This window comes from Gymnoscopelus braueri, assembly GCF_963280865.1.
Source record: "Gymnoscopelus braueri genome assembly, chromosome: 20".
Classification (NCBI taxonomy): domain Eukaryota; kingdom Metazoa; phylum Chordata; class Actinopteri; order Myctophiformes; family Myctophidae; genus Gymnoscopelus; species Gymnoscopelus braueri.
Genome location: NC_137622.1, coordinates 43,589,072 through 43,613,170, shown reverse-complemented (window position 1 = coordinate 43,613,170; position 24,099 = coordinate 43,589,072). Strand labels below are relative to the sequence as shown.

General features: G+C 43.2%; 1 protein-coding gene and 1 long non-coding RNA gene across 2 annotated transcripts; both read right to left on the bottom strand.

Moving 5' to 3' along the window:
* Nucleotides 1-9,692: 9,692 nt before the first annotated feature.
* On the bottom strand, nt 9,693-10,603 carry LOC308075936. The gene is made up of 3 exons (XR_013932235.1): nt 10,523-10,603; nt 10,043-10,200; nt 9,693-9,929 (listed from the first exon to the last, which is right to left on the bottom strand). It is a non-coding gene; the product is annotated as an uncharacterized lncRNA (long non-coding RNA).
* Nucleotides 10,604-11,865: 1,262 nt separating this feature from the next.
* igbp1 (immunoglobulin (CD79A) binding protein 1) lies at nt 11,866-20,122 on the bottom strand. Its single transcript, XM_080415889.1, has 4 exons — nt 19,868-20,122; nt 17,624-17,930; nt 16,617-16,955; nt 11,866-13,608 (listed from the first exon to the last, which is right to left on the bottom strand). Exons 1-4 carry the CDS (start codon nt 20,104-20,106, stop codon nt 13,330-13,332), a joined length of 1,164 nt encoding a protein of 387 aa, XP_080272015.1. The 5' UTR covers nt 20,107-20,122; the 3' UTR covers nt 11,866-13,329.
* Nucleotides 20,123-24,099: the final 3,977 nt, after the last annotated feature.

The following is a 24,099-nucleotide window of genomic DNA, read 5'->3' as shown; positions in this document are numbered from 1 at the left end:
TGCTGTTCAAAGGAGTGCATAGCCTATACAAATTGGACACTGGACAGGAGACGGTGCTTAGTGCCGGAACTTCTGAGGTACGCACGCGTTCGGGGAGACCCCCTCTACACAGCCACACTCTCCGCTAAGCGGCACTAAGGTGTAAAAAAAAGTGGCGGGCCGTCCAGTGAGGTCAAGGGTCAGAAAAGGGCCCTTTTCAGTGCATAGCCTATACAAATTGGACACTGGACAGGAGACGGTGCTTAGTGCCGGAACTTCTGAGGTACGCACGCGTTCGGGGAGACCCCCTCTACACAGCCACACTCTCCGCTAAGCGGCACTAAGGTGTAAAAAAAAGTGGCGGGCCGTCCAGTGAGGTCAAGGGTCAGAAAAGGGCCCTTTTCAGTGCATAGCCTATACAAATTGGACACTGGACAGGAGACGGTGCTTAGTGCCGGAACTTCTGAGGTACGCACGCGTTCGGGGAGACCCCCTCTACACAGCCACACTCTCCGCTAAGCGGCACTAAGGTGTAAAAAAAAGTGGCGGGCCGTCCAGTGAGGTCAAGGGTCAGAAAAGGGCCCTTTTCAGTGCATAGCCTATACAAATTGGACACTGGACAGGAGACGGTGCTTAGTGCCGGAACTTCTGAGGTACGCACGCGTTCGGGGAGACCCCCTCTACACAGCCACACTCTCCGCTAAGCGGCACTAAGGTGTAAAAAAAAGTGGCGGGCCGTCCAGTGAGATCAAGGGTCAGAAAAGGGCCCTTTTCAGTGCATAGCCTATACAAATTGGACACTGGACAGGAGACGGTGCTTAGTGCCGGAACTTCTGAGGTACGCACGCGTTCGGGGAGACCCCCTCTACACAGCCACACTCTCCGCTAAGCGGCACTAAGGTGTAAAAAAAAGTGGCGGGCCGTCCAGTGAGGTCAAGGGTCAGAAAAGGGCCCTTTTCAGTGCATAGCCTATACAAATTGGACACTGGACAGGAGACGGTGCTTAGTGCCGGAACTTCTGAGGTACGCACGCGTTCGGGGAGACCCCCTCTACACAGCCACACTCTCCGCTAAGCGGCACTAAGGTGTAAAAAAAAGTGGCGGGCCGTCCAGTGAGGTCAAGGGTCAGAAAAGGGCCCTTTTCAGTGCATAGCCTATACAAATTGGACACTGGACAGGAGACGGTGCTTAGTGCCGGAACTTCTGAGGTACGCACGCGTTCGGGGAGACCCCCTCTACACAGCCACACTCTCCGCTAAGCGGCACTAAGGTGTAAAAAAAAGTGGCGGGCCGTCCAGTGAGATCAAGGGTCAGAAAAGGGCCCTTTTCAGTGCATAGCCTATACAAATTGGACACTGGACAGGAGACGGTGCTTAGTGCCGGAACTTCTGAGGTACGCACGCGTTCGGGGAGACCCCCTCTACACAGCCACACTCTCCGCTAAGCGGCACTAAGGTGTAAAAAAAAGTGGCGGGCCGTCCAGTGAGGTCAAGGGTCAGAAAAGGGCCCTTTTCAGTGCATAGCCTATACAAATTGGACACTGGACAGGAGACGGTGCTTAGTGCCGGAACTTCTGAGGTACGCACGCGTTCGGGGAGACCCCCTCTACACAGCCACACTCTCCGCTAAGCGGCACTAAGGTGTAAAAAAAAGTGGCGGGCCGTCCAGTGAGGTCAAGGGTCAGAAAAGGGCCCTTTTCAGTGCATAGCCTATACAAATTGGACACTGGACAGGAGACGGTGCTTAGTGCCGGAACTTCTGAGGTACGCACGCGTTCGGGGAGACCCCCTCTACACAGCCACACTCTCCGCTAAGCGGCACTAAGGTGTAAAAAAAAGTGGCGGGCCGTCCAGTGAGGTCAAGGGTCAGAAAAGGGCCCTTTTCAGTGCATAGCCTATACAAATTGGACACTGGACAGGAGACGGTGCTTAGTGCCGGAACTTCTGAGGTACGCACGCGTTCGGGGAGACCCCCTCTACACAGCCACACTCTCCGCTAAGCGGCACTAAGGTGTAAAAAAAAGTGGCGGGCCGTCCAGTGAGGTCAAGGGTCAGAAAAGGGCCCTTTTCAGTGCATAGCCTATACAAATTGGACACTGGACAGGAGACGGTGCTTAGTGCCGGAACTTCTGAGGTACGCACGCGTTCGGGGAGACCCCCTCTACACAGCCACACTCTCCGCTAAGCGGCACTAAGGTGTAAAAAAAAGTGGCGGGCCGTCCAGTGAGGTCAAGGGTCAGAAAAGGGCCCTTTTCAGTGCATAGCCTATACAAATTGGACACTGGACAGGAGACGGTGCTTAGTGCCGGAACTTCTGAGGTACGCACGCGTTCGGGGAGACCCCCTCTACACAGCCACACTCTCCGCTAAGCGGCACTAAGGTGTAAAAAAAAGTGGCGGGCCGTCCAGTGAGGTCAAGGGTCAGAAAAGGGCCCTTTTCAGTGCATAGCCTATACAAATTGGACACTGGACAGGAGACGGTGCTTAGTGCCGGAACTTCTGAGGTACGCACGCGTTCGGGGAGACCCCCTCTACACAGCCACACTCTCCGCTAAGCGGCACTAAGGTGTAAAAAAAAGTGGCGGGCCGTCCAGTGAGGTCAAGGGTCAGAAAAGGGCCCTTTTCAGTGCATAGCCTATACAAATTGGACACTGGACAGGAGACGGTGCTTAGTGCCGGAACTTCTGAGGTACGCACGCGTTCAGGGAGACCCCCTCTACACAGCCACACTCTCCGCTAAGCGGCACTAAGGTGTAAAAAAAAGTGGCGGGCCGTCCAGTGAGGTCAAGGGTCAGAAAAGGGCCCTTTTCAGTGCATAGCCTATACAAATTGGACACTGGACAGGAGACGGTGCTTAGTGCCGGAACTTCTGAGGTACGCACGCGTTCGGGGAGACCCCCTCTACACAGCCACACTCTCCGCTAAGCGGCACTAAGGTGTAAAAAAAAGTGGCGGGCCGTCCAGTGAGGTCAAGGGTCAGAAAAGGGCCCTTTTCAGTGCATAGCCTATACAAATTGGACACTGGACAGGAGACGGTGCTTAGTGCCGGAACTTCTGAGGTACGCACGCGTTCGGGGAGACCCCCTCTACACAGCCACACTCTCCGCTAAGCGGCACTAAGGTGTAGAAAAAAGTGGCGGGCCGTCCAGTGAGGTCAGGGGTCAGAAAAGGGCCCTTTTCTGACAATAGTGTATACAAGTGGCCATACCCTAACCCAATAGTGTATACAAGTGGCCACACAACCCCACACCATAAAAGAATACAGACAGGCTTTGAAAGTTTAAAAAAAGACCTTTTAATTACTCTTTACTAATAAAACAGTGTACAATTTATCAAAAACAGAATATATATAAATACATTTTCCAATATTTGTTTTTAAACATTGCCAATTGTCTTAAGGTGGACTGAGAGGCTACTTTAGTAGTTTAGTAGTCACAGATTTGATCAATTTACTATATGTGTGTGTGTTAATAACAGCAAACATTATTCAAACACAATCATCATGCAAAACTGTAAAAATGTGGAAGTTCTAGGAAGTGCAAACCACACTCAAAAGTATAAAATGGTACTGCGTGCAACGTACCTAAGTGCAAAGATCACTCAAATGTATAATAAACGGGTACAACATGCAATGTACCAACGTGCAAACATCACTCAAATGTATAAAAAAGTATAACATGCAATATACTGAAGTGCAAACATCACTCAAAAGTGCAACACAGCAAACTTAAAGTGCAAACATTGTACACACACACACACACACAAATTGATCAATAGATAGATGTACGTATATAAAGCAGAACCAGCTCAGTCCAAACATTGCATAGTCCTGTGCTCTAATGTTTGTTTTTAGATGATCACAGTAAGCACAAAGACAAAAGAAAAAAAGAAGAAAACATTTGATTAAATCAAAACCTAAAGGAAAAAAAGGAAGACCAAAATGACGTTCCCTCCTGGTGTCTTGGGAACATGTCAGTTCTGGTCCCTCGCATCCTCCATTTGTGACGTTCTCCTACAACAGACACAACAGAGCCTTTTAGGTAGTTTGTCCAAGATACAGTAAATCACAGTACATGCTTTAACTTTGTACTCAGATAAATATCTTTTTGCCTGACAACTCATGCATAACACAATCTCGCTTTTCACGGTGGCTTTTGAAAGTGTTGAGGCTCACATCAAACAGAACAGCTTTGGAAAACAAACAAGTGAAAATACCACAGCTGCTGCCGTCAGTTTGTTCTATGAAATTGGGACAACTGTGATAACACTCATATCTAAATGTAATACCCATACCTCTACCATACAATGCAAAGTACTGTAATGCTAAGTACCTTTGCAGTGGAAAAAATGCCTTAACCAGGTCTTGCTCATGCACACGTAGTGAATCCATTATCACAACATCTAATACTATAACATCACCATTCACTGTCTTTTTGGTGAAATCTACCGCGATGGCTCCCCAATGGGACTTATTTGCGTTGACGGGCAATATCACCAACTCGTAGTTCCACCAATTGCGTGATGCTCGTGGTACATCTGGGAGGACACTGATGTCATCACACCAAAAACTCTGTAACTGTTGGCTTACAAAAGTGCTGGGACAAATAAATGCATTTTTTTTTCTTTCAACACTCGAAAGCAAGAGCTTATGGTACTCATCGATCATCTTATCACTCAGCCACTCGTTATTCTCCACAGCTGCCGTTGGAATGGATCTCCCTTTTCTAGCCCTTGTCTGCTTGTGTTGTTTGCATCTGTCTGTGCATTTATGTTTTTGTTCGACCTGCTGAAAGTTGATTAGTTTCACACTATTAGTTTTCTCGTATGACACGACAAAGCAACTAGCTGTGGTCAGTATTTTTAGCATCAGCTCAAAGGTATAGCCTGCTGTGTCATTGGATGCTTTTGTCATGATATGCCATTGCTGGTCTTTACACGTGTACAATGACACATATGGTGACTTGTCAAAAAATGCACAAATGCTGGACACAGCATAATCATTTTGGTGGTACAGACAGGAGAGAGTGAACGTTTTGGGAATTTCTGCACCAGATCTTAGCAGGAGAAGTAAAGTCTGTGGGCTGTGAATTACTTGATAGGTTGATAAGCTTAAGTCCTGCTTACATGTTTCACATTGGTCAAGTTGAGCAGAACATATTTTGGCAACTGTGTCCAAGATGCCTTTTTGTGACACTTCAAGTGGCTGCACTATGAGTTCTGATATGTTCTTTCTAGATGGTACGGCCTGGTCACCACATTGAGTACAAATATAGCGACCAAGACTTTTAAGGCAAAGCAGGTCATTTCCAAGGAAAGGAGCCCCAAGTGTGTCATTCACAAAGCTGTTTAATATGTGGTACACGTCTGTCATAGAAAATTGCCGAGACACTAATGACACCACCTGAGTGTTGGCAAGTTTCTCAAGCGCTCTTTTAAACAATGCTGGGGACTGCGCTGCTGCTGCTGCTGCTGCAAGCCGTGTGTGACATTTTTGGAAAGCAGATGTCTGTTTTAGAAATGTTAGTATTGGTAATGGTATGGCTTCACACATATTGTGATTTGGTCTTTCATTGCAAAAAAACACATCCACACCATGGCCAATATCTTCCAAATTGTCCTCTATTGTGATAACAGCATTAAGTGATGCATCATTACATTTCACATAGAAATAAATGTACCCATGTGGTTTTGCCAATTGCAATGCATTTGCTGGTTGAAGGATGTTTATATTTGTATCATCTGCTCTAATTACAACATTGTCATAAAGCAAATGTGCCCAGAAGTGTCCGGCTTTGGCCACTGAGCCTACATGACAAATGATTGAGCCCAACTTATACTTAATTTTACTGCTGTCACGAATGGGAATTTCGATTATATCAGATGGGACTACAGGCGTGTGGAGCACCGTCCCACCATTATCAACACGGGACACAGAAAGAGTAATGACATCAGGAGCATCAATCCAACATATTTGTCTCTTCATTTCTGAACCACATGCTGTACATCTCTGTTGACCTTCACCTTCCATGATTGTGTGTTCGAAAAGAGAATTGAGGGACTCACATTTCTGTGTCAGCGGTAATGCAAAAACAGTAGGCGCGCATGAAATGCTTTCAACTTTCGATGCACATTTTTTACAGATGTCTGTATGTTTTGCCATAGCAGTTGTTTGGACACTACAATCATGCAACCAGATTAATAATTTGTGTATCAAATCTAGTGGGTCATTGTGCATTGACAAGGACAACGCTGGGATGCTCTTGACTAATTCTTGAGTGACACCATGGATTGTTTTAGCATCAAATGTGTGCCCTGGATTTTGAAAAAACGCTTGGATGAGAGCTGCTAAATTCCCTGGCATTGATGACATCGCAACCATATAAGTAGGTGTCAACTGTTTCAATTTATCTTGTACTACTTGCAGATGCAGTATCGATTGTAGGGTTGCATTTAGCCAACAATTACTCTCATTATTTGCAAACCTGCATATACTATTGCATATTTCCTCATTTGTGCCTCTGTTTTGTGCCTTTGTTTTGTCTGGCACACTTGCTGAGCTGTCATTTTGTAAGAAAATCTTTGAATTTGCTTGTGGCTTATTTTGATAAGAGCGTCTCAGCTGTGGCGGCAGAGTTCTCTTTTTGTTCCACTCTTCTACAGGTGGTGGGTGTGGACGCTGTGATGCCTGTGATATCCTGTAGCCTACTTTGGCAATGAAATCTATGGCTGACTGCTTGTATAGTGAGCGTATGCGCTGTATACATTCGTCAATTCTGTGTTTCTATCTCCATTGAAGATATGCATACTGGCTTTCAAAAGCACTATGGACCTATCATTATTAATCTGCATGGGTGTTGTGTTGGCACCAAATATCTCCTTCTCTTTGCACCTCAATTCCGTGAGGAGCTCCTCTACAGCAGTCTGGGTGTGTTGTTCACTGATCATAAATGCTACAGGAGTTGAAGCGGACGAAGTGGATGAACTTACTACAATCTCATAATACAAAATCCTTTTCTTTGTTAGTTTACTCTTAATGATTCCCCCAGTGGCATCCCATGATGCAGCGCTGTCCTTAATCACATCGTGCCACAGTCTCACTCCTGCTTCACTAAAACATATAACCTTAAGGGGACTAACTTTAATAAGTTGAATGAATCCTTTTACAACTACACTTTCTGTGTCTTCATCTTCCCAGTCAGCTTTCAGTAGGCGCAGAGCTGTAATCTCATCATCATTCATCCAGCTTAGTTTGCGATGTTCATGTTTGACCTTTCTAAACGGAGCGGAGTCTCTACCCACTCCACTTCGATTACCAGCTATTAAAGACCTAGGATCTGCCTTTCCTACTGCATCGACGTAAGCACAATATGGCGATTTGTCCTTCATTGATATCCCTAACTCCTTACGTTCTTGGCCCCTAATATATCTACTTCTCAATCTGTCCTTTGTGTGATATAGGTTGCCAGTGTAAACTATATGAAATATGCCCTCTTCGACTGAATGGAGAAGTATTTTGAAAGTCATCTCACATGAAGTATGCCGGCAGGAGCCATTGATCGTGAGACATGGCTTGTATGTTTTTCTGGTGGTAGCAATAGAAAAGTTGTGATTAGCAAAACGTATTATACAGTAAGGATTTGATTCCTTCAGCTTTCTGGCAAATAACTCTTGCCATTCAAACCTCGTAAAATGTTTACTTCCTTTGGGTCTGTAGGAGTGAAACATTTTCCAATCAGAAGCCTGCAAAGTAAAGCTAGCAGGTTCAAGGGCATCGTGTTTGAAGGGTCCTAATGTTGCACCAGGTCCCATGACACTCTGAACAGTACTAATATCTAGAGTCTGCATTTGTATGTCATCCTGTTCATCTAAAGGGCTCTCACTAAGTGCATAGGCGTGATCTACCGGTATTTCCACAACAAGAACTTCATCTACAGGGCTCTCATGAAGTGCAGGAGAGTTATTTATTTCCACAAAAGGCTCTTCGTCTTCGTCAAGAAGTGCAGGGGAATGGTGATCTATTTCTGTGATGTGATTGTGATTTGTGATTTCTATTTCACGTTCCACAAAAGGCTGTTCAACTACAGGGCTGTCTTGCACAACAAACTTTTCCTCCTGGTGCACAACAACTGGCTTTGGCTGCACCTGAACACGGCTATTTTTGTCTGTATATAAAATCCCCTGTATCAATGTCTCATGATTGCAAGTGGTGGATAAACACGCATACGTAAGGGTGTCAACGTCTCGACTCGGTGAAACTCCCACACAGTCCATATGATACCAGCCTCCACAGAGATCACATTGAAGCATTGGTCTTTCTGGGTCATTTGGTGTTTCACAAATGCAATAGACATTTTTTTTTGTTTTTTTATTTGGCTTCACCCACTCATCACCTCCTAGTGGATCTCTGGCACGTCTTTTGCCCACACGCATTTTCATGGGTGTAGCAGATGTATTAGCTTGTAGACCCTCTGCAGCTATCTTGTCAGCTTTATCTGAATATGCACTAATATGTTTCTTCTCTGTGGTCAAGGTATCACCAATATCTGGACATCCACTATTGTCATCCATATCCTGTATGTTCCCAATATCAACTGAACAAGCAAGAGTAGTTGGGTCTCCCTCATCAAACAGATTAATAAGGCCTTTCACATCACCTCTATTTACTTGCCAAATTCTACGGAGATGTTTAACAGAAAGCATCTCTCTTTTTTGTGTACTAATTGGCCAACCAAGTTCTATTGCAACATCTCTCCAGAAGCTGACATTGTCTCAATGGGAAGATAATTCGTTAAGTCTTTCTGTCTATTTGTCTGTTTCAAAGCAAAGTTTTTGCTGCCACCACATAATTTCAACTTGTTATCTGTACGATTTGTGACTTTGTCCTTCTTATCACTGGCAATATCACTAATATCACTAACCCCAGCTCCAAAAGCTTTGCCTCTCTCCCCCTGCCTCTCTCTGCCTCTCTCTGCCTCTCTCCCCCTACTCTCCCCCATCTGCACCACTTCAACCACCTTTCCCTCGTTCAGCACTTCTAAAGCTTTGCCTCTCTCCCCCTGCCTCGCTCTGCCTATTTCTACTTCCCCCCTACTCTCTCCCATCTGCACAACTTCAACCACATTTCCCTCGTTCAGCACTTCTACTGAGACTAAGCCAAGGCAGCCCTGATCCAAATCCCTGGCACTTAGCTTTTCAGTGAGCGGAGATGTCTTCTTCTTCTTCCTCCATCTGACCCTCTGGCGCATTGAAGGGATGGTGGGAGCATCATGAACTGGTGCAGTCGAGGCCCGGTAGCAGGAAGGAGAACAGACGACAGCAACAGAACGGACATACACAATGCTGCCCTTGTGTACAGCATCCTTAAATAAACATAAAATTAAAAGAAAAAATAAATAAAAGGCCTTAACATACTGTATGTAGAGTGAAATCTGCTTATAGCGATTCATTCAGAAATGAGCCAATTATACTATATATTACATGAATACTGTACATAAACATATTGTATATAGTGATGAAACTGACACTATATAAATATATAGTAATACAAGTACAAATTTAAATTAGATGGTAATCCGCATGAGAAATAATAATAATGATTATCCGCTTATAGTGAATCACATTGATCAAACATACTGTACCTCAAAGGCCTTCAGTTTCTGTTTATCCACTGACAGTTGCCGTGACCGCCTGTGTACAGGGGACTGCCCAGGACTAGTATGACCTGTCGAACCCGGTTTCCTTGCTGGGCTGCTGGGCTGGCGTGGAGGAAGTGGAACAGGAAGTAGCCACCATTTATGCTGGCGACGACGCGGTACACTGCGCAGTGCTGTGTACTGGGTAACTGGCTCTTTCACATGAAGAACTCTGTGCGACGCCTGCCAGATGAGATCTCTCAGGACAGGCATGCCAAAGTCATCGCTAAGATGGACCCGGTCGTGGCACCACAGGCGGCTGTTGGATTAAAGCCAGTAATCAGTTAGGAAATGTATGACATAAAACACAACTTTTACATGCATATAGCCACTACCATTCTCACATTCTCAGAGTACTAGTTATCCCCTTACCTCTCTGAGTGAGGGAAGTTTTTTTCTGTAGATAGGTAGCGAACCCCAATTCGCGCAGCGGCTCTGTGGTACTCGTCTTTCAGGTGTTGTTGATAAGTCAAGCAGATGTCCTCATCCTCAACATCAAACCGACGCAGGGGGAAATCCAGGACAAACACCTACAGTATGCAAAAGAAGAAAGAAATATAATAGCAGCAGTGGTGGAAAAAGTATTTTTTTTTTTACTTAAGTAAAAGTATCAATACTGCAATGTAGAAATACTCTTTTACAAGTAAAAGTCCCGTGTTCAAAATGCTACTTACAGTACAAAAGTATTGGCATCAAAATATACTTAAAAACGAAACAAAAAAAAAGTACAAACACAATAAAAGTACTAAAATTTTTGAAAATAGCCTATGGATAAAATAGGGCTAAAGTGGTTAATGTATGTTTTATACTGTAACATTTTATATCTACAATGTAACTAGTAACTAAATATACCTTGGGCCATCTGTACAAAGCTGTGCACAGAAGTCTTTCAAAGGCTTTGGCTGCATTTTCGATTGAGGCACTGGACGTCAGGTTGTTGCTTGGCGCCAAAATGCAGACCACGTCAGGTGAGCAGAAATTGCCTGCATAGCAAATCTCTCTTCTGATATCATCAGCGTCACCAGATGGCGTTGACATGACAAGTAAAAGTATCAATACTGCAATGTAGAAATACTCTGCAAAAGTAAAAGTCCTGAATTCTAAATGTAATTAAGTAAAAGTACTGGTATCAAAATGTAATTAAATATACAAATATTTGCTTGTAGATCGGCTATTTTCAAATTGCCAAAGTTTAAATAGGGCTGAAGTGGTCTTGTATAAATATAAAAATCTTTTGCTTGTAGATCGGCTATTTTCAAATTTCCAAAGTTTAAATAGGGCTGAAGTGGTCTTGTAATTATAATCAAAAATATACAAAGTAACAAGTAACTAGTATAATATCTGCCTCTGAAATGTAGTGGAGTAGTACTTAGTTACTTTCCACCACTGTATACGTGTATTTTTCAAAATGCATAGTACAGTAATTGATTACATGTACTTAGTTACTTTCCACCACTGTATAAATGTCTTTTTCGAAATGCATGTATGTCTTTCATAAAACATTAAATGCGATGCTCTTACTTTGAAGGCAACCGGAAACCTTATATTTGCTAGCTCAGAAACCTTCCATAATATTTTGCATTAGAAGATGCAATTCAACATTTGACCAGTAGGGTAATCAGTAATGTTATCTCTACGGGTGCAACTCTTGCGCAATGTCTTAAAAACATGTAACCGGATGAAAACCGAGGCAAATTAAATACTTTCTTCAACTCGTTGGAAGCTGTTATGTTCCGCTAGAACTTAAAACATCTGAGAGAGTGGCGCAAATGCTTTGCTTTTTGGATACGATGTGCAGAAAGAGGTAAGAAACATGTAAAGTGGAAAATGTGCGACAATGTCGACCGCAAACGGCAGGAAACAACAAGGAACCTCATCTCGGAGCTACATAGCGGAGGGAGAGGTTCCGTAGAGGCTAATCAATGCCCTGAGACAGACTCCAGTGAAGGCGTCACGTGACCAAAAGAACAGATCTACAAGCTAACACGGTATCACGGTGCAACGTGTTGTTAGCTGGTAAATATATTATTTAATTTATGAAAAAGCCAAACACTATGTATATCTAAACATTTTCCAAAACATTTGATTAATTCCAAACCTTTTTCCAGGCCTGGAAAAAGGTTTCTAATTTCAATTGATCATGAACACTGTCCACGTGGGTTTTTAATCCGTTACTTTATTATTATTTCACAAGGACTTTATTATTATTTCACAAGGACAGTAAAATGAACAAACACGTAAAGACCACAGACAGGGGGTTTCAATCCAATACATTCAGTAACCGTTTTAACTTCAAAGTTCATTGAAAAAAAAAACGTTTGGCGTTTAGAGGTTGTGTTTTTATCAGACCTACAAAAAAAACAACTAAATAAACATGGAAAAATAACAGCTTTTGCTTGGGTTGATGTTGCCCTGTTTAGTGAAATGTAACTAACAGCCCCTCGTTCAACCTCTTACAACCTTCACACACCAACATGTCTCTCACAATAGGCTCCATGCACAGCGGCCATATTGGAAAAGAAATTGGGCCTCTTCCTTACTTCCTTAACAGGTGTTACCATTTTTTACCATTACATTTCTTTTAAAGCGTGACAATGTTTGCAAATCTTTGAATATGTGTTTCATAAAGCGAACATTTGTAAAATATTTTTGTTCCCCAGAAGCAAAGATTTTAGCCAAAAATGTTCCCTTTAAAAAATATGTGTATATTCAAATATTTGCACAAAATGTTTGATATTTGTCAAAAACAACAGATCTACGCGGCACTTGGTGCCGCGCTATGAACTTGTAGATCTGCTATGTTTGAATAGCCAAAGTATGGGTTAATTTCAAAAACACCCCATATACCCTCTCAGAGTAACACACCCGTAATTTTGGAACCCCCCTCAAGGACCCATGAGGGTCCTTGGACCACACTTTGAGACCCACTGGTTTGGCAGAGTGTTTCCAGTGAGCCGACATGCGCAATATCATAATGAAAGAGAGCCTTCATTAGTACCATAACATTGGTAAGTAAGTAAGGAAGAGGCCCAATGTGCATTTGCTATGCATAAAGCCTATTTAGAATTTTGAAGAAAACTCCACCTCCTGAACTTGATTTAAAAAACGAGGGGAAAAAAAACGAAGAAATTTGAATTCCGACTCCAGCAGTTTCTCTACAGTAGTGGCTCTCAAAAGTGGGGTTGATCCGGGGACCCCCAGGGGTTAACATAGCATCACAATCATTTTAACCACTTTAACCTTTTATACGTCAGCTATTCAAAAATAGCAGATATAAAAGCTCATATGAGCTTGTAGATCTGCTATTTTTTTTTTTTAATCTTGAACATTTGTGAACATTTTTAACAAATGTTTGCTTCTGGGGGGGAGGGGAGGGGGGTCCCTGGCACAAAATATTTGAGATGGAGGTCCGCGGCCAAATACATATCATTTTGGGAGTCCTTGAAGTTTGAGAACCACTGCTCTATGGGGGGGTCCAGGTTTGAGAACCACTGCTCTATGGGGGGTCCAGGTTTGAGAACCACTGCTCTATGGGGGGTCCAGGTTTGAGAACCACTGCTCTATGAGGGGTCCAGGTTTGAGAACCACTGCTCTATGGGGGGTCCAGGTTTGAGAACCACTGCTCTCTCCGGTCAGTAGAGTTTTTTTGTAGTTTTTTTTCAGCCCATGTTCTTGCGGTTCCCGTATCCTCTCTGATGGCTGTCCTTCCAGTTGTCCCAGTCTCTGGCTTTCTGCAGGGCCTCCCTGTCGTCGTTCTCCACCCGCTTCTCCTTCTCCTCCTCCTCGTGGGCCTCGGCGTCAAAGTCTTCGTCCGCCGCCGGCGCCGCCCTCCTGGGCACGCCCTGGTCGGGCAGCAGGCCCTTCTTCAGGTGCTGGTCGTACCAGTCGTCCACCGTCATGGTGGGCAGGCTGGGGTACCCGGCCCCGAACACACGGGCCTGTGGCACAGAGAGGGAGAGAGAGAGAACGATAACCCATTAGGACCTGAAGCCGATTCTACAAAAAACGTATGTTTCTGTATCAGTGGTTCTCAAACCTTTCCATGTCAAGGACCCCCAAAATTATATGTATTTGGCCGCCGACCCCCATCTCAAAATATTTTGTTCCAGGGACCCCCAGAAGATTTGAGTCACAAATGTTCGCTTTAAAAGAATATAAATATATAATTTTGCACAAATTTTCTCGATTTTTCAAAAAAAGCTGATCTACAAGCTCGTAGTGCGGCACTCGGTGCCGCGCTATGAGCTTGTAGATCTGCTATTTTTGAATAGCCAAAGTGTACAATAATGCTTTTTTAGCTCAAATCAAAAAGTGACACAGATGCGTGCGTTACAGGTCTTAATGGGTTAATACACAGCCTTTCTTGGTATATATTATATAAACCCCTTTATACTAAACAAGTTAACATTGGTCACTCTGGTCTTTATCCTGTTCTGGAAGCCAGACGATAAATGTACCGGCTTGGTCATAATGACATGAATTCACTGACCTCTGTGACCTGCAGAGATGACCCATGACCTAATACAACCAGCACAATGAGCAATCTGACCTAATACAACCAGCACAATGAGCAATCTGCCATACAATGATGAGACATTTATCCACACAAACCCTATGTATTTTTTTCAAAGGGGTCGCCGGCCCAGACCCCCACTGGTCTGTAATTGCCCCCCCCCTCAAAATAGAATAGAATGTGAGCTTGTAGATCGTCTATTTTGCCAAATCTTGGCCTATTATGACCCTATGGCCCAGATTAGGGACGCAGCTCCTGCCGGTCAGCCTGTCTTCATGTTCAGCTGTAAGGAGCCAGCATGTCTTCTGGGATGTTCTGATTATGTGTGCATGATGCCTTTCATGTGGCTATAAATAGGCTATGAGGCGTGGCACTGTACAGGCAGAGCCTTCTAGGAGAGGGTCTGTGTGTGTGTGTGTGTGTGTGTGTGTGTGTGTGTGTGTGTGTGTGTGCGATTGATGAGGATGTTCTCATCTCCACGGTAAAGGCACGCCTCCAGGTGCTTTATCCCAATAAACATGACTCTTAACTGCCTACACCATGGACAGTATCAGATCTTATTACACGGCTTGGTTGCTTGATTCTGATTGGTCAATCATCGGTCATTATTTCTTGATAATGACCGATGAGCTCTATAACGGACCGCTGTGTAATCAGAGACTCAGAACACCTGCTCATATCAACCTGCGCTGCTTGGTTTTATGCTTTATCCAACATGACAGCCATGTGAACAAACACACCATATCATTTACGACTAAACGTTGCTCTCAAGTGATTCTATTTGATCCACTATACTTCCTTGCTTATCTTGGCGCAACAACGGGGGAATACCAAAACGCTCGCCCCAAAACACAGTCGCCCCGGGACAAATCCGGCGGTATTACAGTCAAATCGGCGGCATATATAATGGGGGCGAGTGTGTATTGGGGCGAGTCTTCCCGTTACCTTATGGACTACTGTCATTTGTTTTCTGAGGCGAACTAGTCCGCCCAGCCCAATACTTATGGAATACTTTCATTGCCGTAAGCGAGGAAATACTATGTTTTGTTGTTACTTTTGGATCAATTTATTTATTAAGTAGCCGTGTAATAAGCGGGATAATGTATGAGGAGGTGGTCATTATTGAAATTTAAAGCCCTTCAGGGTGATTTTGCACCTCCGCTCTGCCTCTGTACCCTGTCGGGCTTTAAATTTCAATAATGACCACCTCATCATACATTATCCCTTGCATAGAGTCCATGTCCCATATATTAAACGGTTGTAATATTTACAAAGGACTGTACATAGCCAGGCATGACAGAACTGTTGACATTATTACCAAAGATGTGTCACCCACGTTTGATTCCTCTGTTGTGTTTTACAAAAGCTCCTGTGTGAAACCAGAAATGTTTCAATGCAATGACCCCCATGTATTTGCAAATGCAGTATGACAGCAAATACACCGGACGTCATTGTGATTGACGAGTACAGCAGAGAGGTTTTCCTATTGGATGTTGGCTGTGCTTTTGATTCAAGTTTAGAGGAAGCTTTCCTTATTAACAAGTAAAATACCAGCCATTAGTACAAGCCATTATACATCTAGGCTATAAGTGTCAGCTCATTGTTTTTATATTTGGCAGCTTGGGCCATTATGGTCAGGGGGGGCTTGAGGATTATGAGGTTGTCCAAGTGTAAGGAAAAGCAACTTGCAAAATATTGCTCAATCTCCTCCATTATAGCCAGTGGATCTATTTGGAGGAGAAGGTGCTTCCTGTACCCATAATGTTTCTCCGGTGTTGGTAACCTGGCAGACTGAAGTGTTGACTGTGAATACGTTTATGAGCATTTGTTTCCATTCTGTACATTCTGTACATGTTTGGATTCAAGCACTGAGACACATGTTGTTTCCAGTGTGCGGGACATCAGAAACAACTGAAAGATATGTGTGCTCTTGTAATGTATTTTATAAATGTGGACTCAAATACTAATGTTTAAATGTGTCCAGGCCTAATTGAGTGTTAACCCATTAAGACCTGAAGCCGATTCTACAAAAATGCCTTCTAAATACCAACAGTATTCTGAAAAACGTATGTTTCTATATCAGTGGTGCTCAAACCTTTTCATGTCAATTAAAATGTTCATGTCAAGGACCCCCAAAATAATATGTATTTAGCCGCCGACCCCCATCTCAAAATATGTTGTTCCAGGGACCCCCCAGAAGCAAAGATTTGAGTTACAAATGTTCGCTTTAAAAATAATATATATTCAAAGATTTGCACAAAAACATTTTTCAAAAATAGCAGATCTACAAGCTCGTAGCGCGGCACTCGATCTGCTATTTTTGAATAGCCAAAGTGTAAAATAATGCCTTTTTAGCTCAAATTAAAAATATGACACAGATGCGTTCCAGGTCTTAATGGGTTGAATGACCGACTCATCCTACGTCTCCATTACCTGCACAGCGTCTTTGGTGAGGATGAAGGGCTTCATGGAGGGTCTGGGAGGGTGTTTGGGTGGTCCTCCTCCTCCGTGTGACAGGGAGCCCATCCTCTTCAGGATCTCCATCTCCTCGTCGATGCTCTCTATCTCCTCCAGGGCCACGGTGACCCACCTCCTCACGTGGAGGAGGTAGAAGTCCCTCACCGCCTCGTCGTCGGCCTGCCCCCCCTCCACCGCTCCCTTCATCTCCGCTATCCTGCTCTCCGTCTCCTTCCTCTGGCGGTAGCGCTCGATCTTAGCCTGTCTCTGCTGGGCCATGAGCACCAGGTCTGGGCCTCTGGCCGGGGCTACGGGCTACGAGGAGGAGGAGGAGGAGGGAGGAGAACGCAACAAGCTCAGTACATCAAAATGTGGAAGATTTTTGAAACTTTGACATCTTTATTAACATATCGTTAGCCTCATAGCATAATTGCCTCATATTTTTAAAGAGACTACACCATGAATTTGAACTTTTTCTTCTTTTTTTGTGTGTTTTTGGTCTCCCCTACCTCTCTTCTATCCCCAAAAATACCCCAGTTTGAACACTCAGGCTTTCACAGCAAATCTGGGGTTTTCTGTAAATTGGTCTCAAAAACAGGCCAAACTGATTTGCACCCTGACGTGACGTCACGTCACGTCAGGGAGCAATCCCTACCGTTTTTCAGTTAAAAAAAATAAAATAAACTGCTTTATAAGCCTGAGGCTTGATTTAGGCTCAAACCTTTTGAAAAACGTGTGTGTGTGTGTGTGTGTGTGTGTGTGTGTGTGTGTGTGTGTGTGTGTGAGCGTGTGAGCGCCATGCTTTAAAGTGCGGATCTTTACGCGGACTTAATGGATTAAAATAAGAAGTTAGACCACGAGAAAACAATCCACTAGATATTGCACTTGGCATTATAAACAAGGAGAACAGGTGTGCGTGTGCGTGTGTGTGTGTGTGTGTGCGCGCGTGTGTGTGTGCGTGTGTGTTTATAAAACCCACGTACCTTTGCTATAACACTCTCTCCTGACCCTTCCTCCTTCTCCTCCTCCTCCTCCTCCTCCTCCTCTTCCTCCTCTATGGTGGAGGTCTTTGGCATGGTGAACTTGGCCACGTTGTATTCTTTACACCTCCGCAGGAAGTCGTAGAAGTGCGCCCGGGCGCTGCGCACCGCCTCCAGGCGCTTGTCGCGGTTGGACAGCTTCATGGTGAGCGCCCCCTGCAGGGCGGGCAGCAGCAGGTACTTGACGTCGGCCGTGGCCACCTCCTCCAGCTCCTCGTTACGGCTGAACAGGTCCAGCTGGGACACCATCCTGGACCAATCAGGACGTTAGTTTAGTTTAGTTGAGCGTTCGTTGTCATACATTATATAATTGTGATTATAACATGTGCTCTGCCACCATAATGTGGAAGATCACAAGGGCAGGTAAATCTGTAACGTTCTCATCTCCTTTTTACATTATAGTGTTTGTGTATTGTTGTGTGTTGATGTATTATTGTGTTGTTTTTATATTATGCTGTGATGATAGTGATCGTCTATCCCAAGGACCCCCTAGCTGAGAGAGAGATGAAGCAGGGACCCCTTACTCTATATTGTATAAAATTGTGTTTCAGATGAATGTTTTTTTTTTTTACTTGGTCTGCTCTTTTTTCCCTCTGCACCTATAGCCTCTTTGCCAAAAATAGCCGATCTACAAGCTCTCACTTGTAGATCGGCTATTTTTGGCTAAAGTTCTCCTCAGAAAAGGGGATGCTAGGGTTCGAGTGGTTAAGTTAAAAATGAAAATCATATCACACAAAGATTTGGCGGACCCCCTGTAGTAGCTCTGAGGACCCCCTAGGGGTCCCGGACCCCCTGTTGAAGACCCCTGCTCTATCCCACACGAACGTTGTCCCGCAAATCTTTTTTTTGTTCGGTTGGTGGGGGGGGAGGGGGGGGTCTAGTGAAAGTTACAGGAGTTCTTACGGTATGGTGTGTGTGTGTGTGTGTGTGTGTGTGTGTGTGTGTGTGTGTGTGTGTGTGTGTGTGTGTGTGTGTGTGTGTTATGATATAATCACATTAAAGATGATGACAATAACGCCAAAACCATAATTACAATTATCAAAAAAATGATAAATGCTATTATTATCAGGCTCTTTATATCATTGGTTTTTAAACTGGGGTCCGGGGACCCCCAGGGGTCTTTGGGGGGGGTACCTACCAGGGGGTCCCCAGCAAAAAGGAGTTGATATAGCATCACAATCATTTTAACCATTGTATCCATATATTATACTATTCAGACTATTCAGTAATAGCAGATCTACAAGCTCATAGCACATTCGTGCCACACTATGAGCTTGTAGATCTGCTATTTTTGGAAAATTGGTGCAAATCTTTGAATAAATATTACAGATTTTTGCTGTGTCTTCTATTTTTGAGATGGGGGGGGGGGTCCCCAGTTCAAATATGATTATTTTGGGGGGTCCCCAGTTCAAATATGATGATTTTGGGGGGGTCCCCAGTTCAAATATCATTATTATGGGGGGGTCGCTGCCTTAAAAGGTTGAGAAGCACTGCTTGATGTAATGAAGTATTCTTATTATAATTATTTTCTGCCCGTCACAGACTGGTATAATATGATGTAATATGATGTAATATGAAATATTCTAATGATAAAGTATGTTCTGCCCTGTCATATATAGACTGGTATAGCCTTATATCAATACTCTGGTAGGTGTATTTTATCGATTTTGACAAGTGTTACCTCTACGAGAGTCTTAGCTCCACCCCCCCAGTTTGCCCTGGAATGTCACCAGTAAAGCCCGTATTTCTCCAGACATGTACAAATGCTAAATATAAAGGTGCTTACCCGCTTTCTCTAAATGTTAACTAGGTGTCCGGACTATTTGTTTAATGTATTAGTCCATATCATTCAATAAAGAAGTGTTTTAATCCCGTCTGTCGCCAGACGCCACGTTTTTCCCCCTCGTTTACTTCCTGTTTACATTGAGTGTAATTCCGGCTTTCACCGGATGCGCCCCGTCACTACCGCCCATTGGGAACATACGATAGAATCGGCCACAGACGGGATTAAAACACTTGTTTATTGAATAATATGGACTAATATATTACATAAATACTCCGGACACCTAGTTAACATTTGGGACAAGCGGGTAAACACCTTATATTTATCACTTGTATAAAGTATTTTCTGCCCTGTCATAGACTGATATGATATGATGTAATATGAAGTAAGCTTGGTGTTGGTACCTGGTCGCCTCCTCCAGCGCCGTCAGTCCCTTTCGGACCTTCATCTGAACGGGACTGGACCCGCTGGGCTCCCTGGTGGAGTCCACCTCCTCATACAGCCTCCAGCCGTCCGTAAGAAGGTCTGACAGCCGGGGGGCCTCGGCCGGTCCCGGTTCCGGTGCCGAGGAACCGTCAACAGAACCATCTTCATGATGAGAGCTGAGGGCAGCGCCGCTGCTGTTTACAGTGTCGTCCGCCATTTTGGCTTTCACCCTCCTCGGCTTCCGTAGTGGTGATCATGTGACCGACCACGTGACTGACTGACCGACTGACTGGCAGCGTTGCCAGATTTTTTTGTGAGAGAAAAACAAGCAAACCGTGTCTATGAAAACAAGCCTCCCAAAAAGGAAGAAACCAGTTTCCCCCCACTTTGAAAATAGCAGATCTACAAGCTCACAGAGCTTGTAGATCTGCTATTTTCAAAAATATTTTTGAATGATTTTTTTGTATTTTTTTGTTGCCATGTTTATGATATTTATTTTATAAACATGTTTCTTTTGAAAACAGCAGATCTAAAAGAAAAAACTAGATTAATGTTTTAAAATAGCAGATCTACAAGCTTGTGATGGGTTGTGAGCTTGTAGATCTGCTATTTAAAAAATATATATATAATAATATAATAATAATAATAATAATAATTAATAATGATAATAATTTGGAATACTTTTGAAAACATTTCAACAACATTAATCTTGTCCCTGGCATAAAATATGTTCAGATGGGGGGGGGGGCGTGGACATATACAGATTAATTTGGGGGTCCTTGACATGAAAATATTTGAGAACCACTGGTTTAAAAAACATTAGGAAACAAGCCCCAAATAATCAACTACACTTTAGAAACAAGCCAGAAAAAAAAACCTCAACTGCCAATATTTACAAGCGAGCCGCTTATAATAAGCGGACATGGCAACCCTGGGCTCTAGCCTGACATACGTTGGTTATAGCAAGGACCTCTACAATCCACTAGATGGCGGTGTTTCACTATTTATGGATGCAACCATAAGAAAGTTCCAGCCCAGGCAGCTCAATGTTCAATTACATTCAAAGGAGCTTTATTGGTATCAGTGGTGGAAGAAGTACTCAGATATTTTACTAAAATTAAAAGTAGCAATACCACAATATAAAAATACTTGGTTACAAGTAAGTAAAAGTTACCTGAGTAAAAGTACTAAAGTATTGGAATCAAAATATACTTAAAGTACCAAAAGTACTAATGTTTGAAAATAGCAGATCTACAAGCTCACAAAGCTTTGCGATGCGTTGTGAACTTGTAGATCGGCTATTTTCAAATAGCCTATGATATGCATAAAATAGAACTAAAGTGGTTAATGTATGTTTTATAATATAATAAGGTATATCTGCAAAGTAACTAGTTACTAAAGTTTTCAAATAATTGTAGTGGAGTAAAAGTACAATATTTGCCTCTGAGATGTACTGGAGTAGAAGTAAAAGTATTGAAAATTGGAAATACTCCATTAAAGTAAAAAAAAGTAACTCAAAATTGTACTGTAATGTAGTTAATGTAGTTAATTTCCACCAATGATTGTGATTGGCATGGCAAAAAAACGTTTACAAACCTTTTTACATGTCATGTGTCAGCAACATAATAAAACAATGTAAGAACAAAATGAGTAAAGTATGTACAGTTGGAGGGGCTACAGCATTGTGCAAACAGAGCTATAATTATGTCCCATTTGCAACTTGGAACAACTGGCTAACAAAACCACTAATGTTCATTTTCTATTAGAAGGTTACATTATACACGTTGGCAAAGGGTCTGAAGGTTTTTGAAACAAATGGCAGCAATCCTTCATGTTGCATTTCCCCAAAAACTATTTAAAGGTTTCATGACAAATTTCTATTTTTATTTAATTTTTCTGGGTTTTTGTCTGACCTGAATTACACCCCACAAACTGAACTTTGAACATTCAGTGTATTCTGTGGTCTGGGGTTTTCTGAATAATTAGGCTCAGAAAAGTGCTGTGATTGGCTCGTGGACTTTGATGTCACAGTCCATTAATAAAGCTTCAAAAACACATTAACTACACAGAATCAATGAATATGGCTAATAATACGAATAATTAACTTCCAATGAGAGGCAAGCCAAGTGTTCAGACAAGCGGGTGCATCCCCGTGAATCTGTCACGTTCATGCGTTTCACACGTATTCTCTCGCTCGCACGCGCGCACGCACGCGCGCACGCACGCACACGCACACACACAAATAAGAAAGACTCAATTATTTCTTCTTATTGTTGTTGCAGGCCTATCTAATTGCCTTACCTTAATTCACTGTTGTGACTCATCTCCAATGTTTCCAAATTCATTGTTGATGTTTTAAAGTCCTCGTGTTAATCCTCTTTTAAAGCAGTCGACCGACTGTGGTGCTCTCAGGTGGACAGGGAGGGCGTTCCACAGTTCGGGGGCGACCGAGCAGAAAGCCCGGTCGCCCATGGTGCGTAGATTGGCCTTGCGGGTGTTGAGGAGGTTGGTGTTTGAAGAGCGGAGGTTGCGGGTCGAGGGTTGAGTATATATAGGGCTTAAGTGGTTCATGTATGTTTTGCAATAATAAATAATTGTAGGTGAGTAAAAGCACAATATTTGCCTCTGAGATGTAGTGGAGTAGAAGTAAAAGTATTGCAAATTAGAAATACTCCAGAAACGTACTGGTTAGAGATGGGGCATGACATCTATACTCCACCCTGGAGTCATTCAGTCAGGCTGGTAGTTAGAGCTTAGAGTTATGGAAATGAGCTTATGATGCGTAGGAGTTCATGTTCTGCCTGATCCTGCCCTGTAGGTGTTCTGTTGGACCTGGACCTCTTCCATAGACAACCCCCCCACCCCCCCCTCTCTCTCTCATATGGGAAAGGTTATCTTGGGATAAACTTTTGAAACAAATGACAGCCAGTATTTCAATGTTTTCGTTCACTTAGTATAAAACCTTTGGGACAAGCAGCAGCAAAGTTATCAAATGTATCTAAAGGTAGTTGCTCTGTTTGTGTGTTAGCAGCAGCATTTCTATGTACTGAGCTCACTCAAACAGTGAGAACAGTGCAGGAATACACACCATGATGTGTAGTCCCCCCCCCCCCCTCTCTCTCTCTCTCTCTCTCTCTCTCTCTCTCTCTCTCTCTCTCTCTCTCTCTCTCTCTCTCTCTCTCTCTCTCTCTCTCTCTTCCAAGTGGCGATTTTATTAGGGGGGGCACTTGCTCCCCCAGTTCTGATCTATTGATTGATAAAATAAAATCATGATTACAAGTAGTATTATTATTATTTTCCCAATTGATGAATTGATTCATCTAGCTATGTGTTGAGTTCTCATATGGATTTGTCAGGTGCATACAAGTGGCATTAGGCATTGTAAATAGATTGTGTATGAAATGAAATGAATAATGCTATATATATAAATATTCTAAAACAAGCCTCTTTATTTCATTGCAAAATTAAAATATAGAACTCAGAGCACAACTTTCATTTGAACCTTTTGAACCTATTTATTGTAAAGTTGCTATTAGAATGGTTTCATTTCAACCTTGTTTGTACTGTATAGTTACTTTTAGAATGCATGACAGTCAACCCTGATGTGCATCTTTGCAGAAAGGTAAAAATAACAACCGTGTAAAATGGGGAACTTCCTGTTGAGGTGCAGCTGAACTCACGTATTGTGCCGTTGGCTGCAAGTCAGTGTGTGTGTGTGTGTGTGTGTGTGTGTGGTAACTTGTGTTAAAGGAGGAGTTCACCCAAAAAATTACTTATTCTCTATCAATTGCACACCCTATGAAGCCTTGAATCCATGGATTCTTTTTTGTTTTTGTCGCATTCCTAAGCTAATAATTTGATTCCTGTCTCCTACCGGCTAATGTATCCGGTAGGAGACACAAAGTAGATTATTTGTGTCTCCTACCGGAAATACACACGGTCATCAAATTATTGTCTTAGGAATGCCACAAAAACAAAAATAAATCCATGAAATCAATGCTTCATGGGGTGTGTAATTGATAGAAAATAAGTAATTTCTTGGGTGAACTCCTCCTTTAAATTAGTGACCGATAATCTGTCTATGGATAGTATTGGACAGAGCATGTATGCACACACATACACGTCCAGACTATTGCATGCATGTATGCACATGCACATGCACATGCACATGCACATGCACATGCACATGCACATGCACATGCACATGCAA